The sequence below is a fragment of the Labeo rohita genome, chromosome 22 (assembly GCF_022985175.1).
Source record: "Labeo rohita strain BAU-BD-2019 chromosome 22, IGBB_LRoh.1.0, whole genome shotgun sequence".
Lineage (NCBI taxonomy): Eukaryota > Metazoa > Chordata > Actinopteri > Cypriniformes > Cyprinidae > Labeo > Labeo rohita.
In genome coordinates this window covers 18,795,493-18,809,560 of record NC_066890.1, presented here as the reverse complement: position 1 = coordinate 18,809,560, position 14,068 = coordinate 18,795,493, and the positions used below count along the sequence as shown (strand labels likewise).

General features: G+C 33.6%; 1 protein-coding gene across 1 annotated transcript; it reads left to right on the top strand.

Annotated features, from left to right (window-relative positions):
* Window positions 1-48: 48 nt before the first annotated feature.
* Window positions 49-10,414, top strand: sec13 (SEC13 homolog, nuclear pore and COPII coat complex component). The gene is made up of 9 exons (XM_051095611.1): window positions 49-203; window positions 2,319-2,363; window positions 2,451-2,566; window positions 2,831-2,982; window positions 3,071-3,204; window positions 6,010-6,143; window positions 6,635-6,755; window positions 7,020-7,166; window positions 9,936-10,414. Exons 1-9 carry the CDS (start codon window positions 201-203, stop codon window positions 10,044-10,046), a joined length of 963 nt encoding a protein of 320 aa, XP_050951568.1. The 5' UTR covers window positions 49-200; the 3' UTR covers window positions 10,047-10,414.
* The last annotated feature ends 3,654 nt before the right edge of the window (window positions 10,415-14,068 follow it).

The following is a 14,068-nucleotide window of genomic DNA, read 5'->3' as shown; positions in this document are numbered from 1 at the left end:
CGGACGGGACAATTTGAACGGAACCTTTTTTTCGTTCCACCCGGAGCGTTTAGCAACGGAAACACAGTCCGCACCGAGCGGTCAGTCTGCCACGTCGGAAATACTATCAGTAAATTCATTTCTGAAGCTCTGAGGAGCAACTAGGACGATTTTTTTAAGTTTTGGGTGGTGAAGGTGGTTGTCGGAGTGATTTAATCAAAATGGTGAGTGTCGTTTTATTGACTAAGGTTTGATTTTTCTCAGATATTTGTATAAACCCGGTAGTTCGGTGGCCAATAAATGAAAAAATCTAAACAAACCTGATTCTGTAGTTTTACAGCAAGTAAACTGATGGAAAATAAAAAGCATTTGTAGATGTCAAAACTGTTTTTGAGATTAAAAGCTAGTTTTTCTTGTTTAGTTATGATTAGACTTTATAAAACAGCTCTGATAAAACAACATGATATGATTCTGTTAAATACACCGTTAGTCAAAAGAGTTTTAATGTTTTTTTTAAAAGACGTTTCTTCTGCTCAGCATTTATTTGATCCAAAATACAGTAAAAGCTGTAATATTATGAAAGAAGTGTACCATTTAAAATAGCTGCTTTTAATTTGAATGTATTTTTAAATGTAATTTATTCCTGTGATCAAAGCTCAATTTTCAGCATCATTACTTTGGTCGTCAGTGTCACATGATCCTTCAGAAATCATTATAATATGCTTTTATTATTATCATCATTATCAATATTTAAAACAGTTGAGTACATTTTTTCAGGATTCTTCGATGAGTAGAAAGATCCAAAGATCAGCATTTATCTGAAATGAAAAAGGTTTTGTAACATTATACTCTATACCAGAAAGAAATTATAGAAAATAATCATTTATTTGTTTAAGGATGCTTTAAATTGGTCAAAAGTGATGATAATCATTTATAATGTTACAAAAGATTTCTATTTCAGATAAATGCTGTTTCTTTTGAACTTTCTATTATGACGACATTTTAGTGGCACATTAAAAAGTAACAAAAATCTAAAATTGTGAGAGTAAAGTAGAAATATTTTGAGAATAAAAATATTTTTACTTTACTCTCGAAATATTTCAACTTTATTCTCAAACTATTTTGACTTTATTCGAGAGTAAAGTCGAAATATTATAATTAAGTTGCCAATTATGAGATTAAAGTTACAATATTTTGATATTAACTGTAATTTCTACAATTTAAATTCTAAATATTTAAATACGTAAAATGTTTAGACTTTATTCTTGAAAGATTTCAACTTTATTTAACATTTTAACTTTTCAACTCGAAATAACTGAAGATACTCTCATAGTATTTCGACTTTATTCTCAAAATATTTCGACTTTAATCTCGTAATCTTAGTTTTTTTTTTTTTTTAAACATGGCTCTAAAATGCTGTCTTATTCTATTCATCAAAGAAACCCGAAAAATTATGCTCAGCTGTTTTCATAATAATAATAATAATAGTAATAATACATTTTTTGACTAACAAATCAGCATATTAGAATGATTTCTGACACTGGAGTAATGGAGACTGGAGTAATGATGCTTAAAATTCAGCTTTAAAATCACAGAAATAAACTACCTTTTAAAATGTATTCAAATAGAAAGCAGCTATTTTGAACAGTAAAAATATATATTTTTTTAAATTTACTGTTTTTGCAGAATTTTGGATCAAATTAAATTTCAGAATTGGTGAGCTGAAGAGACTTCTTTAAAAACATTTAAAATCTTATTTGACATTTAAAACATTTAAAAACTTTTGACTGGTAGTGTATCTACATTACAGTCAAATCTACGGTATATTACATCTACTGCGATATGTTCCATACTTTCAGTTTTCCAATATTATCATTATTATTATTGACAAGCAGTTGTAGTTAGTTACAGTCTGAGTTTAATGATCTATCAGCTTAAAATACCATGTCTTTTTGTTTTTCAACCTTTATTTTGGATGCGATTTAATCGCGATTAATCGATTTGACAGCACAGATTTAATGAGTAATGGCATATCAGTGTTTGTCAATTGAATAAAATATTTAATCTAGTGAATTAAATTCTAGATTATTATTCATTTATAATAATGACATTTCAAAACAATCGATTAGTTGCATACCTTTATACATGAATGTAGTTATTGAGAGTTATGGGTATTCAGATAAAATGTGTAATGATACGAAAAAATTCTGTTGAGATATCATTTAATTTATTATTTAATTTTAATTTGATAATTTGAAGTTATTGAAACACTAAAATCATTTATTTTCTACAGTAAGCTGTTTAAGTTTTCAGCACATCTGTGGTCTTGTGTCTTTCAGGTTTCGGTCATTAACACAGTGGACACCTCACACGAGGACATGATTGTGAGTCTCTCCATCCATCCTGCCTCCATCTTTACCTTTATTGCATTTTTCCAGCATTATGACTCTGTTTCGTTGTTGTCTTTTTAGCATGATGCTCAGATGGATTATTACGGCACCAGACTGGCCACCTGCTCCTCTGATCGCTCCGTGAAGATCTTTGACGTCAAAAACGGAGGACAAATCCTCGTGGCTGATTTGAGAGGGTAAGTGAAGCATGCAAATAAAACTTGGCTTGCCATTACACCAAAAAGAAAACCAAAATTTCAGGAGACGATTACAGTTGCTACAACGATAACTTTTCAATGCTAAAGAACACAATTTCATCCCCAAAAAATAAATATTTAATATTTAAATGCCAATATAAACAAACAACTATGTATTTAAGTAGTAATAAACATAATTTGTTGACTTATGACTGAAAATGGGGCTAATTATTGCATTTTAATCATCTGGATCTCTCTGGGCAGTCATGAGGGTCCAGTGTGGCAGGTGGCCTGGGCTCACCCCATGTACGGCAACATCCTGGCGTCCTGCTCCTATGACAGAAAAGTGATCATCTGGAAGGAGGAGAATGGCACCTGGGATAAGATGTATGAATACACAGGCCACGATTCCTCTGGTAACTTCATGCTTTTGATTCTTATATCAAACACTGTGATACAGAAATGCATCCTGCTGTGGACAATCACACATTTGATCTCCCGCAGTGAACTCTGTTTGCTGGGGACCGTATGACTTCGGCTTGATTATGGCCTGTGGCAGCTCAGACGGTGCCATTTCAGTGCTGACCTGCTCTGGAGATGGACACTGGGATATTAAGAAGATCAACAATGCACATACAGTGAGTTTAGCCTTTATGTGCAACCACAATATGCTAAAATGTGTGTATTCAATTAATATTGCTTAAATGGAAGATTTACAGTTGAGGTCGAAAGTTTACATACGCCTGGTAGAATCTGCAAAATGTTAATTATTTAACTAAAATAAGAGGGATCACACAAAATGCATGTCATTTTTTTATTTAGTACTGACCTGAATAAGATATTTCATATAAAAGATGTTTACATATAGAGAAAATAATAGTTGGATTTATAAAAAAGACCCCGTTCAAAAGTTTGCATACACTTGATTCTTAATACGGTGTTGTCACCTGAATTTTTGTTTAGTGATAGTTGTTCATGAGTCCCTTGTTTGTCCTGAACAGTTAAACTGCCTGCTGTTCTTCAGAAAAATCTTTCAGGTCCCACAAATTCTTTGCTTTTTCAGCATTTTTGTGTATTTAAACCTTTTCCAGCAATGACTGTATAATTTTGAGATCCATCTTTTCACACTGAGGACAACTGAGGGACTCGTATGTAACTATTACAGATGGTTCAAATGCTCACTGATGCTCCAGAAGGAAACACGATGCAGAGGGGTGAAAACTTTTGAACAGAATGGAGATGTGTGTATTTTTCGTACTATGCCCAAATATCATATTTTTTCATTTAGTACTGGCCTTCAGAAGCTACAGAAATACTTACGTTTTCCAGAAGACACAAGAAGTAAAATTTACCCTAATCTTCAAATTCTAAAAGTTTTCACCCTCTGGCTCTTAATGCATGGTTTTTCCTTCTGGAGCATCAGTGAGCATTTGAATCTTCTGTAATAGTTGCATATGAGTCCCTCAGTTGTCCTCAGTGTGAAAAGATGGATCTCAAAATCATACAGTCATTGTTGGAAAGGGTTCAAATTACAGTTGGGGTACTCGGACTCGAGTCCGGTCTTGATTACGATTTTTAGGCGACACGGACATGTCATGGACTCAGATGCATTTTTACTCGGACTTGACTCGGACTCAAGCCTCTGGACTTGGAAAATATCCCGAGTCCAGAGACAGTTGACGGAAATGTCACTGACTTGATGCATTATCACGAAAGTGATATTCAGTATTTGCATGTGTTTTTAAGTCTTGTCCGAAGGCTACTTGAAAGCCGACGGGTTTATACATGCACACACACTCAAAGTTTGCACACACTTTAAGTTTGCTAAGCAGTGCATGGACACTAATTATGAGATTGATTGTGAAATCAAAATGGCAAGATCCACTAGAGGTTTGCTTTTCTTACATTTCAACTGACATTGTGTTTTCTAGTTGTAAAGGTTAAAAACAGGGGTGCCCAAACTCGGTCCTGGTCCTTGGTTTAGCTCCAGCTTGCCTCAACACATCTGCCAGGGGGGGTTTCTAGTATGCCTAGTAAGAGCTTGATTAGCTGGTTCATGTGTGTCTGATTGGGGCTGGAGCTGAACTCTGTAGGACACCGGCCCTCCAGGACCGAGTTTGGGCACCCCTGGGTTAAAACAATGTTAAGATACTGACAAACAGTAGTGTTTCCTTGGACTCGGACTCGACTTGGACTCGGCCCTTTGGGACTCAGACTTGAGTCCGACTCGGCCCATTTTGGACTCGAACTCGTCTCGGACTCGATTGATTAAAGATTTGGACTCAACTTGGACTCAAATACACAAAAATGCTGAAAAACCAAAGAATTTGTGGGACCTCAAGGATTTTATTTGAAGAACAGTGGACAGTTGAACTGTTCAGAACAAACAAGGGACTCATAAACAACTATCACTTAACAAAAAAACACAGCTGAGGATCATTCAGGTAACAACAAAGTATTAAGAATTAAGCGCATCTAAACTTTTGAACAGGATCATTTTTATATATTCAACTATTATTTTCTTTATATGTGAACGTCTTATAAGTGAAATATCTTATTCAGGTCAGTACTAAATAAAAAATAACATGCGTTTTGTGAGATCCCTCTTATTTTGGTAAAATAATTAACATTTTGCAGATTCTGCAAGGTGTATGTAAACTTTTGACCTCAACTGTATTCTAAAAGCATTTTGATTATTATTATTTAAATATATTTTAATTTAATGTTAATTTAATTAAATGTGAATATTGTGTAATTAAAGTTAGTATTTAATTAAACAAGTGTTTTTATTTAATTATTCTTACATTTTGATTCATCTTAATGCACTCAATTTTGACCCGCTGGAATATAAGCATGTAAAACAGTCATAACGTCATATTTTTCAACTAAAACCATAATTCATCTCATCCAGATCTTCTCATTAATGAGTAAATGTGCACACTTTTGGCTGTTACTATGTTATTACTATGTTATTACAACGTTATTACTATATTTAAACCTTTTTGATCAAAAAATTTAGAAATATATATATCTGAAAAGTTCAGAGGCAAAACCAGCTAAAAGCTATCTCGGTCAAAAATGAGATGATGATTCTGAGTAAATGCTCTTGACACACATTATACGTCCTTCAAATACTTTTTCTTCAAACTCGCTAAAATACCAGCCTCAGCCCAATCAGAAGTACCAGTACTTACATAGAAACCTATACATCTGAGCCTGATAAAAATGAATTTTTTATGAATTTAGCTGGTTTTGCATCTGAACTCTTCATATATTTATTTATTTATTTATTTGTGAGTGCTGATTGGATATACAGCATTCTAGACATGCAATATGAAAAGGTTTCATTCAGTATGGTAGATGTCATACAAGACTAGCCCAGTTTGTTGTACTGCATCCTGTTTTTTGAGTTTTTTTAATGGTTTCTGTCTTTTCGCTGGCAGATCGGTTGTAACGCTGTGAGTTGGGCCCCAGCTGTTGTCCCAGGGAGCCTTATTGAGCAGCCAACAGGACAGAAGCCCAACTACATCAAGAGATTTGTGTCTGGAGGCTGTGACAATCTGGTCAAGCTGTGGAAGTGAGTGCAGCCCTTATTTTAGAGGGTACAGTGATGCGAGCACCTGCTGTCTTGGGCACCAATAGACCCACAGAATTAAATAAAAAAAGAAAATTTAATGTACACGTTGGCATTCGGAATAATAAAAAGTTTTACAATGTTTTTGAAAGTGCTGTGATGCTCATTAAGGATGCATTTATTTGACCAAAAATTAAGTATTGCTGTGAAATAATATTGCAATTTAAAATAACAGTTTTCTGTTCGAATATTTTAAAAATGTAATTTATTCCTGTGATAAAAGCTGAATTTTCAGCATCAATACTCCAGTCTTCACTGTCACATGATCCTTCAGAAATCATTCTAATATGTTGATTTGCTGCTCAAGAAACATTTCCGATTATTATTGATGCTGTCCGGTTTTTATGGAAACTCTAAACTCTGAAACTTCAAAAGAACAGCATTTATTTGAAATATCGTGAAATAATGTGCTGACATTCATATTTTCTTCTCAGAGAAGAGGACGGCCAGTGGAAAGAGGACCAGAAGCTGGAGGCGCACAGTGATTGGGTGAGAGACGTTGGCTGGGCTCCTTCCATTGGTCTGCCTTCCAGCACAATCGCCAGCTGCTCACAGGTGATCACAACCAAATGCTTTACTATGAATATTGTATCACTGTGAACAATAATTGTAATAATATCTAGTTAAATACAAAAAAGAACTTTTTATATATATATATATATATATATATATATATATATGTTTAAGTTTATATAAAATGTATACGTTTAATGCTATGTAAGTTGGATAAAAATATCTTGAAAATGCATGAATGGTAAATATATTATATTATATTATATTATATTATATTATATTATGTTATATTATATTGCACCGTAGGATGGTCGTGTGTTTATCTGGACGTGTGACGACCCAGCCGGTAACACCTGGACGGCCAAACTTCTCCACAAATTCAACGATGTGGTGTGGCATGTGAGCTGGTCCATCACAGGAAACATCCTGGCCGTGTCAGGAGGAGACAACAAAGTATGTGCACTGTTATACCTTTCTAATACAATCCTAGAGTCTGGAGTTAAGTAATAGTTTATCAAAAATCAAAAGTTATGTATTTACTCTTAAACTACTTAAAATGGCTTTTTCAATCAACCATTGTAGTAAATTAAATTCTGAATTTGAAACATGAAAGAACTAAAATAATACATTAAAAATCTAGTTAATCAATAAAATAAACTAGCAAAAAATAATTTTTAAAGAAATTAATACTTATATTCAGCTAAGATGCATTAAACTAATCAAAAGTAACAGTAAAAAATATATATATATATATGTTACAAAAGATAAAATTTCAAATAAATGCTGTTCTTTTGAACTTTTTCATCAAAGAATCCACTTTTTACAGAAAAATATTAAGCAGCACAACTGTTTTCAACATTGATAATAATAAAGAAATGTTTCAACAAATCAACATATAATCAGAATCATGTGACAGAAGATTGGAGTAATGATCCTGAAAATTCAGCTTTGATCACAAGAATAAATTACATTTTAATATATATTACAATAGAAAGCAGTTATTTAAATTGCAATAATATTTTACAATATTACTGTTTTATTGTAATAAGCAATATTTGTCTAAATTTATTTTACTTGCACAGTATTTGTACTTTTAATGTTTTTAAATACAGTTTTAAATCAGTTCTTTAAAATTAGCTGTATGAACTGCAACATCACAACATTTTTATTAAGTTTAAATAATGAGCACTAATAAAGTTATACTAATAAACAAGGCTGATGACTGTACACGGTTGCTTGAAATAAAACGTACCCTAATTAAAATAAAAATACTTCAGCTAGTTGCTGAGGCAACATTTCTCATTTTGATTTAGTTTAACCCGATGTACTAAAATAATTAAAACTTAAAAATGAAAATGAATGAAAACTATGTATTAAAAAAGGTAGTGGCTGTTTGAGCATGTGCAAATAGCAATGGATTCTATTTAGACTAAGTGAAAATAGCTGTATTTTCTTACTCCAAGTAGAATCTATCGCTATTTGCACTTAGTGTAAATAGCATATCACTATGTAAACAGCAGTATTTTCTGCTGTTTATACTACTTATTGCAAATATCTGCAACTCAGTATTGTAGTACATTGTAAAACATTATGCAATAACAACATATTGAATGTAAATGATAATTTTTATTAAAATTATTAAATGGATGCTGCATTATTGGGATAATAAAGCTGTCCCTACAACTACACTTACCCCTAACCCTATCCAGTACTTTATTTTAAACTTTTAGATTATTTTGTTCATTCTTATTGAAAATAAATACCTTTCTGCTATGATATGAGATGTGAAAAGGAAGAAGAACGAGTTCGGCAAAAGGTGGATTCGAACTTGGGTCGATTGCACGTAGTGCAACTGCACCACTGGCAACCCAAGTTTGAGTCCCGACTTGTGGTCCTTTGCCAGTCCTGTTCCCAACTCTCCACCCCACAATTTTACTGTCATTCTCTGCTGTCCTGTCTGTTAAAAAGCATTAAAAATGGCTAAAAAGGACATTATTACAATTTTACCTAAACTTTAAATGACAACAGAAAATAAAAGAGAAAAACGTTGGCGCTGATAGCCAAGCGGTTCGCACACTGACATAGTGCAACTGCACCTCTGGCGACCCAAGTTCAAGTCCAGACTCGTGGTGCAATCGTGTTCCCAACTCTTCACCTCACACTTTCCTGTCATTCTCTACTGTCCTGTCTGCTAAAAAGCATGAAAATGTAAAAAATGTATATTCAGATTTTAACCAAACTTTAAATGACAACAGAAAATATAAGCAAAAATGAATTCAACACATAAGAAACCATATTATCTTAATACTTAAATAACACCACTAATAAACACTACCATGCGCTCTGGTACTCAAGGATGGATGTGCTCCAGGATGTTGTGCGCCAAACATGATTCATCCCGTCACCAACTAAAGGACAGGCCGTGAATGTTCTCTGACAAATTCATTGTGATTCATTCACTTTTCACCATGAAACTTATGTTGACAGTCTTTGGCTCTCGTCCTATGGGATTACGGAGTGAAGATGCTCCGCTGGAGCATGTGGGCAGCTTACAGCACTGCAGAGCCCCCATTTACCCAGCATCATTACTCATTTTACAGTGCCTGACTATTAAAGCACTCTCAGGTTCAGGAATTAATGACTGAGGTTATATCACCCAGCACTCTGCCCAGCGTGAGTGAACGGGTCCTCGACGTCGCCGTTATTTAAATGAAGACTCTGGGTTGTTGCGCTTTCGGTGCGACGCTCTGCCTTGTAATTATTCACAATGGTGAGCGGCGGGTCGAGTCATTTACTCGCAGACGTAGGTGCCATTATCTGATGCATTTGTAAAACAGACAGCTAAATAATGCAAAAGGGCTTTGAAAGTAAGCACGGGTTAAATACAGTTCTGACCAGGTGGTTCTAGGCAGCTAAAGCAGGCAACGGTTTGTTTTTTTAACTAATGGTGTGTGCGGCAGTCATTCTCGACAGTGCCTCATTTGCTCATTGAAATTATTTTACACCACCAAGGTGAGCTTTAGATTGCATCGCTATCCCTGGAATGGGAAGACAGGATGTTTGCTTTTGCCTGACGGCCTCCAACCTGACTAACCAGTCAATTTAATGCATCCTTGCTGAATAAAACTATTAATTTCTTTAAAAATCTGGAACATTTGAATAATAATGTATGCATGCACAATAATGTTACTATCATTTACTATATTGACTTATTGCGTGTAGGTGACCCTGTGGAAGGAGTCAGTGGACGGACAGTGGGCTTGTATCAGTGACGTCAACAAAGGCCAGGGGGCCGTGACCTCCATCACAGACAGCCAGCAGAACGAGCAATGAAGCTCATCTCCTTTCTCACACCTCCAATCAGACATCGTTCTGCCCTCAAAGACTTTTCTTGAACATTAAATGTGCATCTCACTCCCAGCCGACGGAGCAGATATGAAATTTTGTTTTGGTTTTCAACCTGTCCCTGATTGTTCTAGATCATATCCATTGGTTCGTTTCCAAAAAGGATGTTTGAGTTGATTTGTAAAAAAAATAATCTTAACATGTCAATTATGTTGAGAAATGATTTATGGAGAGGTAAGAAAAAAATGATTATAAATGAAAGCTGGTCCAAATATATTGGGCACAGTGGACTTTAAAATGTTTTAAGACCTACATGACCATTGACCAAGAATAAAATTTTCTATACTAAACTACAACTCATTTACTCATTTATTTGTTTTTTTCATTATTAATTTCATTAAATATATTATATTGCTAGAATTTCAATTACGTAAAATATAATGGTTATAAAGAATTTATTGTGTGGGTGTATATGTAACGCTACAGCTCACGGCCAATTTGTATGTTTTAGGAGGTGGCTAATTCATATGAATTTGTATGACCTCAATTGTACAATTTTGTACAATTTGTGTGAGGGTAGGTTTAGGGGTGAGGTTAGGGGTGGTTCTTCATACAAATTCCTATAAATTTGGCACCTTGTGAAATATGTAAGATTTTTCAAAAATCGTACAAATTCATATGACATTACTCGTACAATTTTGTAAGATTTGTGTGAGGGCTAGGTTAAGGGATGGACTTTTACAATTTTGTTCATACAAATTACTATGAATTTGGCACATTGTAAAATAAGTGCTATTTTTGAAAAATCACACAAATTCTTACAACATCACTTGTACAATTTTGTACTATTTGTGTGAGGGGTAAGGTTAGGGGTGGTCCTTCATACAAATTCTCATGAATCTGGCACCTCAAAATACGTACAGTTTTTGAAAAATACAAATTCGTAGGACATCACTTGTACAATTTTGTTCATACAAATTCGTATGAATCTGGCACTGCATAAAATATGTAAGATTTTTCAAAAATTGTACAAATTTCTATAACATCAATCATACAGATTTGTACAATTTGTGTCAGGGGTAGGTTTAGGGGTGGTCCTAAAATCGTACAAAATTGTACAAGTGATGTATGAATTTATGTGATTTTTCAAAAATAGTACATATTTCTTATGAATTTGGCACCTCGTAAAATATGATTTTTCAAAAATCATACGAATTCATACGACATCACAATTTGTGTGTGTGGTAGGTTTAAGGGTGGGTTTAGGGGTGGTCTTTCATACAAATTCCTATGAATTTGGCACATAATAAAATATGTATGATTTTTGAAAAATCGCACAAATTCTTACAACATCTCTTGTACAATTTTGTACTATTTGTGTGAGGGGCGGGGTTAGAGGTGGTCCTTCATACAAATTCTCATAAATTTGGCACCTCGTAAAATATGGACGATTTTTCAAAAATCATACAAACTCATATTTTTGAAAAATCCTACAAATTCTTACAACAGCACTTGTACAGTTTTGTACGATTTGTATGAGGGGTAGGTTTAGGGGTGGTCCCTCATACAAATTCATATGAATTTGGCACCTCATAAAATTTTTCAATTTTTCAAGATTTTTCAAAAATAGTTTGGATTCGCATGGAATCACTCCTATAATTTTGTACAATTTGTGTGTGTGGAAGGTTTAAGGGTGGGTTTAGGGGTGGTATTTCATATGAATTCCTATTAATTTGGCACGTTATAAAATAAATTGATGCTTTTTCAAAAATCGTACAAATTTGTACAACATCACTCTTACAATTTTGTACGATTTGTGTTATGGGTGGCGGGTTTTGGGGTGGTCTTTCATACAAATTTGTAAAATATGTACTATTTTTGAAAAATCGCACATATTCTTACAACATCACTTTTGTACTATGTGTGTGAGAGGTAGGTTTAGGGGGGGTCCTTCATACAAATTCTCATGAATCTGGCACCTCGTAAAATATGTAAGATTTTTCAAAAATCATACAAATTCATATTTTTGAAAAATCTTAAATCTTTAATGGTGGATTAGTGGTGGTCTTTCGTACGAATTCCTATGAATTTGGCACGTCATAAAATATGTATGATTTTTTAAAAATCTTACAAATTTGTACAACATCACTTTTACAATTGATTTGTGTGAGGGGTAGGTTTAGAGACGGGGTTAGAAGTGGTCTTTCATACAAATTCCTATGAATTTGGCACCTTATAAAAGATTTTCAATAAATCTTACAAAGTTTCATATAATTACCCACCAAAATATGTATGGATTGACATGAGATTGGGTTGGTATATAATACAATTTTTGTTCTAAAGAACTAAAAATGTAACATTACTTAACATTTACCTAATTTATGCATGGTACTGGTTTTATTATGCAAGATTTACATATTAGTAGGGACAGTTCACCTAAAAAATAATCTGTCATTATTTACTCACCCTCATGTTGTTTCAAACCTGTATGAGTGTCTTTCTTCTGTTGAACACACAAGAAGATATTTATAGCCATTGACTTCCATAGAATGGCAAAAAAAAAATTCTATGGAAGTCAGTGGGTACCGCTGTTGTTAACCAGTTTGGTTAACAACATTCAACATGATATTAATTGCAACTGAAAGTTAAAGAACTCTCGATTATGTCTCAGAACTGCAAGTTATTAACAGTGATGTAAACCCAGAATTTGTAGACAAAAGTCAGAATTGCGAGTTTATAACAGTTGCGAGATGTAATTCTGACTTTACAAGTCCGAGTTGCTATATGTGAACTCACAATTGTGCAATATAAACTCAAAATTGAGAAAAAAAGTACAAATTGTGAAATATAATAAATATTACAAGAAAAAAAGTTGCAATAACCTTTTAAACTTTAATTCTAATGGTGGAAATTCCATATGAACTGCATGCATATGGGAATGAAGTTTACACAAATTACGAAATTCAGAAAATAAGCATGGAAATCCACTCTTAAACCTAACCATCAGAAAATTGTATAAAAACATAAAATCATGCAAATTATCCACCAGTTCGCTAAAGCATAAAAATTGGCTACAAATCGCCATGAGAATATAGGAATAAACAGTTGCGAACAGCTTTTCATGTTGACTTTACACCGTATTTCAAAATGCAATCACTGGAACACCACAAAACAACTAACCTGTGAGTGAAACGGATGGCATCACCTGCATAATCTGTCAGATAAACATGCCATCTAAACATCCAGCGTGAACGTACCATGGCAGTTGTTTCCATTACTGTCATATTAAATTATGCCTTGGTTACAGATTTGGCAGAGTTGCTCAAGGGTTCAGGAGATCAGCACAGAGGCCTGCCAACCCTCCCTTGGCCTCCAGTTATGAGTTTGCATCTGGAACGGGGGAAAAAACCTCTGCGGCAGCCTCTCACAAGCGCAAGTGAAGTGTCACTTAGAATAACAGGTTGATTTATTGTTTTGAGAAATGCGTATTTTCACACACTGGGTTACACATCAGCTTAGCACTTTCAGTTTGCAGTTCTGACAAGTTTCTTACTCATATTACAGAGCTAAATCACTCATTTTCAACACATTTCACTATTTTTAATAGCACAGTTCTCATTTTTCTTTTAATTATTTTAGTATGTTCAAATGATTAAATCAAAACTCTTTAGTCTAACTGTCTGTTTTTTTTACTTGTAACTCTCATTCCTTTAAACCAAAATACTGGATACTGATAATACAGGGAAAATAAATAAATAAATATAGCAGCAACAACAACAACAATAATAATAATGTAATCTGTTTTTTTTTTTTTAACTTGTAATTCTCATTCCTTTAATACCAGAAGAATGGCTACTGATAATACTGTGCAAATAAATAAATAAACAAATAATCATGTTTAAGTAATTTTAAATACATTTAAATAAAGAACAAACAAAACAAATTAAATATATAACTTATTTTGTATTTTATAAAATTATTCATGAAATGCATGATCAGAAAATAAAAAA

Excerpts from the sequence above, each read along its gene's own strand:
- sec13 (XM_051095611.1), top strand. Across the intron at positions 2,364-2,450 it reads CCTCACACGAGGACATGATT|CATGATGCTCAGATGGATTA; the intron begins GTGAGTCTCTCC and ends TTGTCTTTTTAG. Across the intron at positions 6,756-7,019 it reads CAATCGCCAGCTGCTCACAG|GATGGTCGTGTGTTTATCTG; the intron begins GTGATCACAACC and ends ATTGCACCGTAG.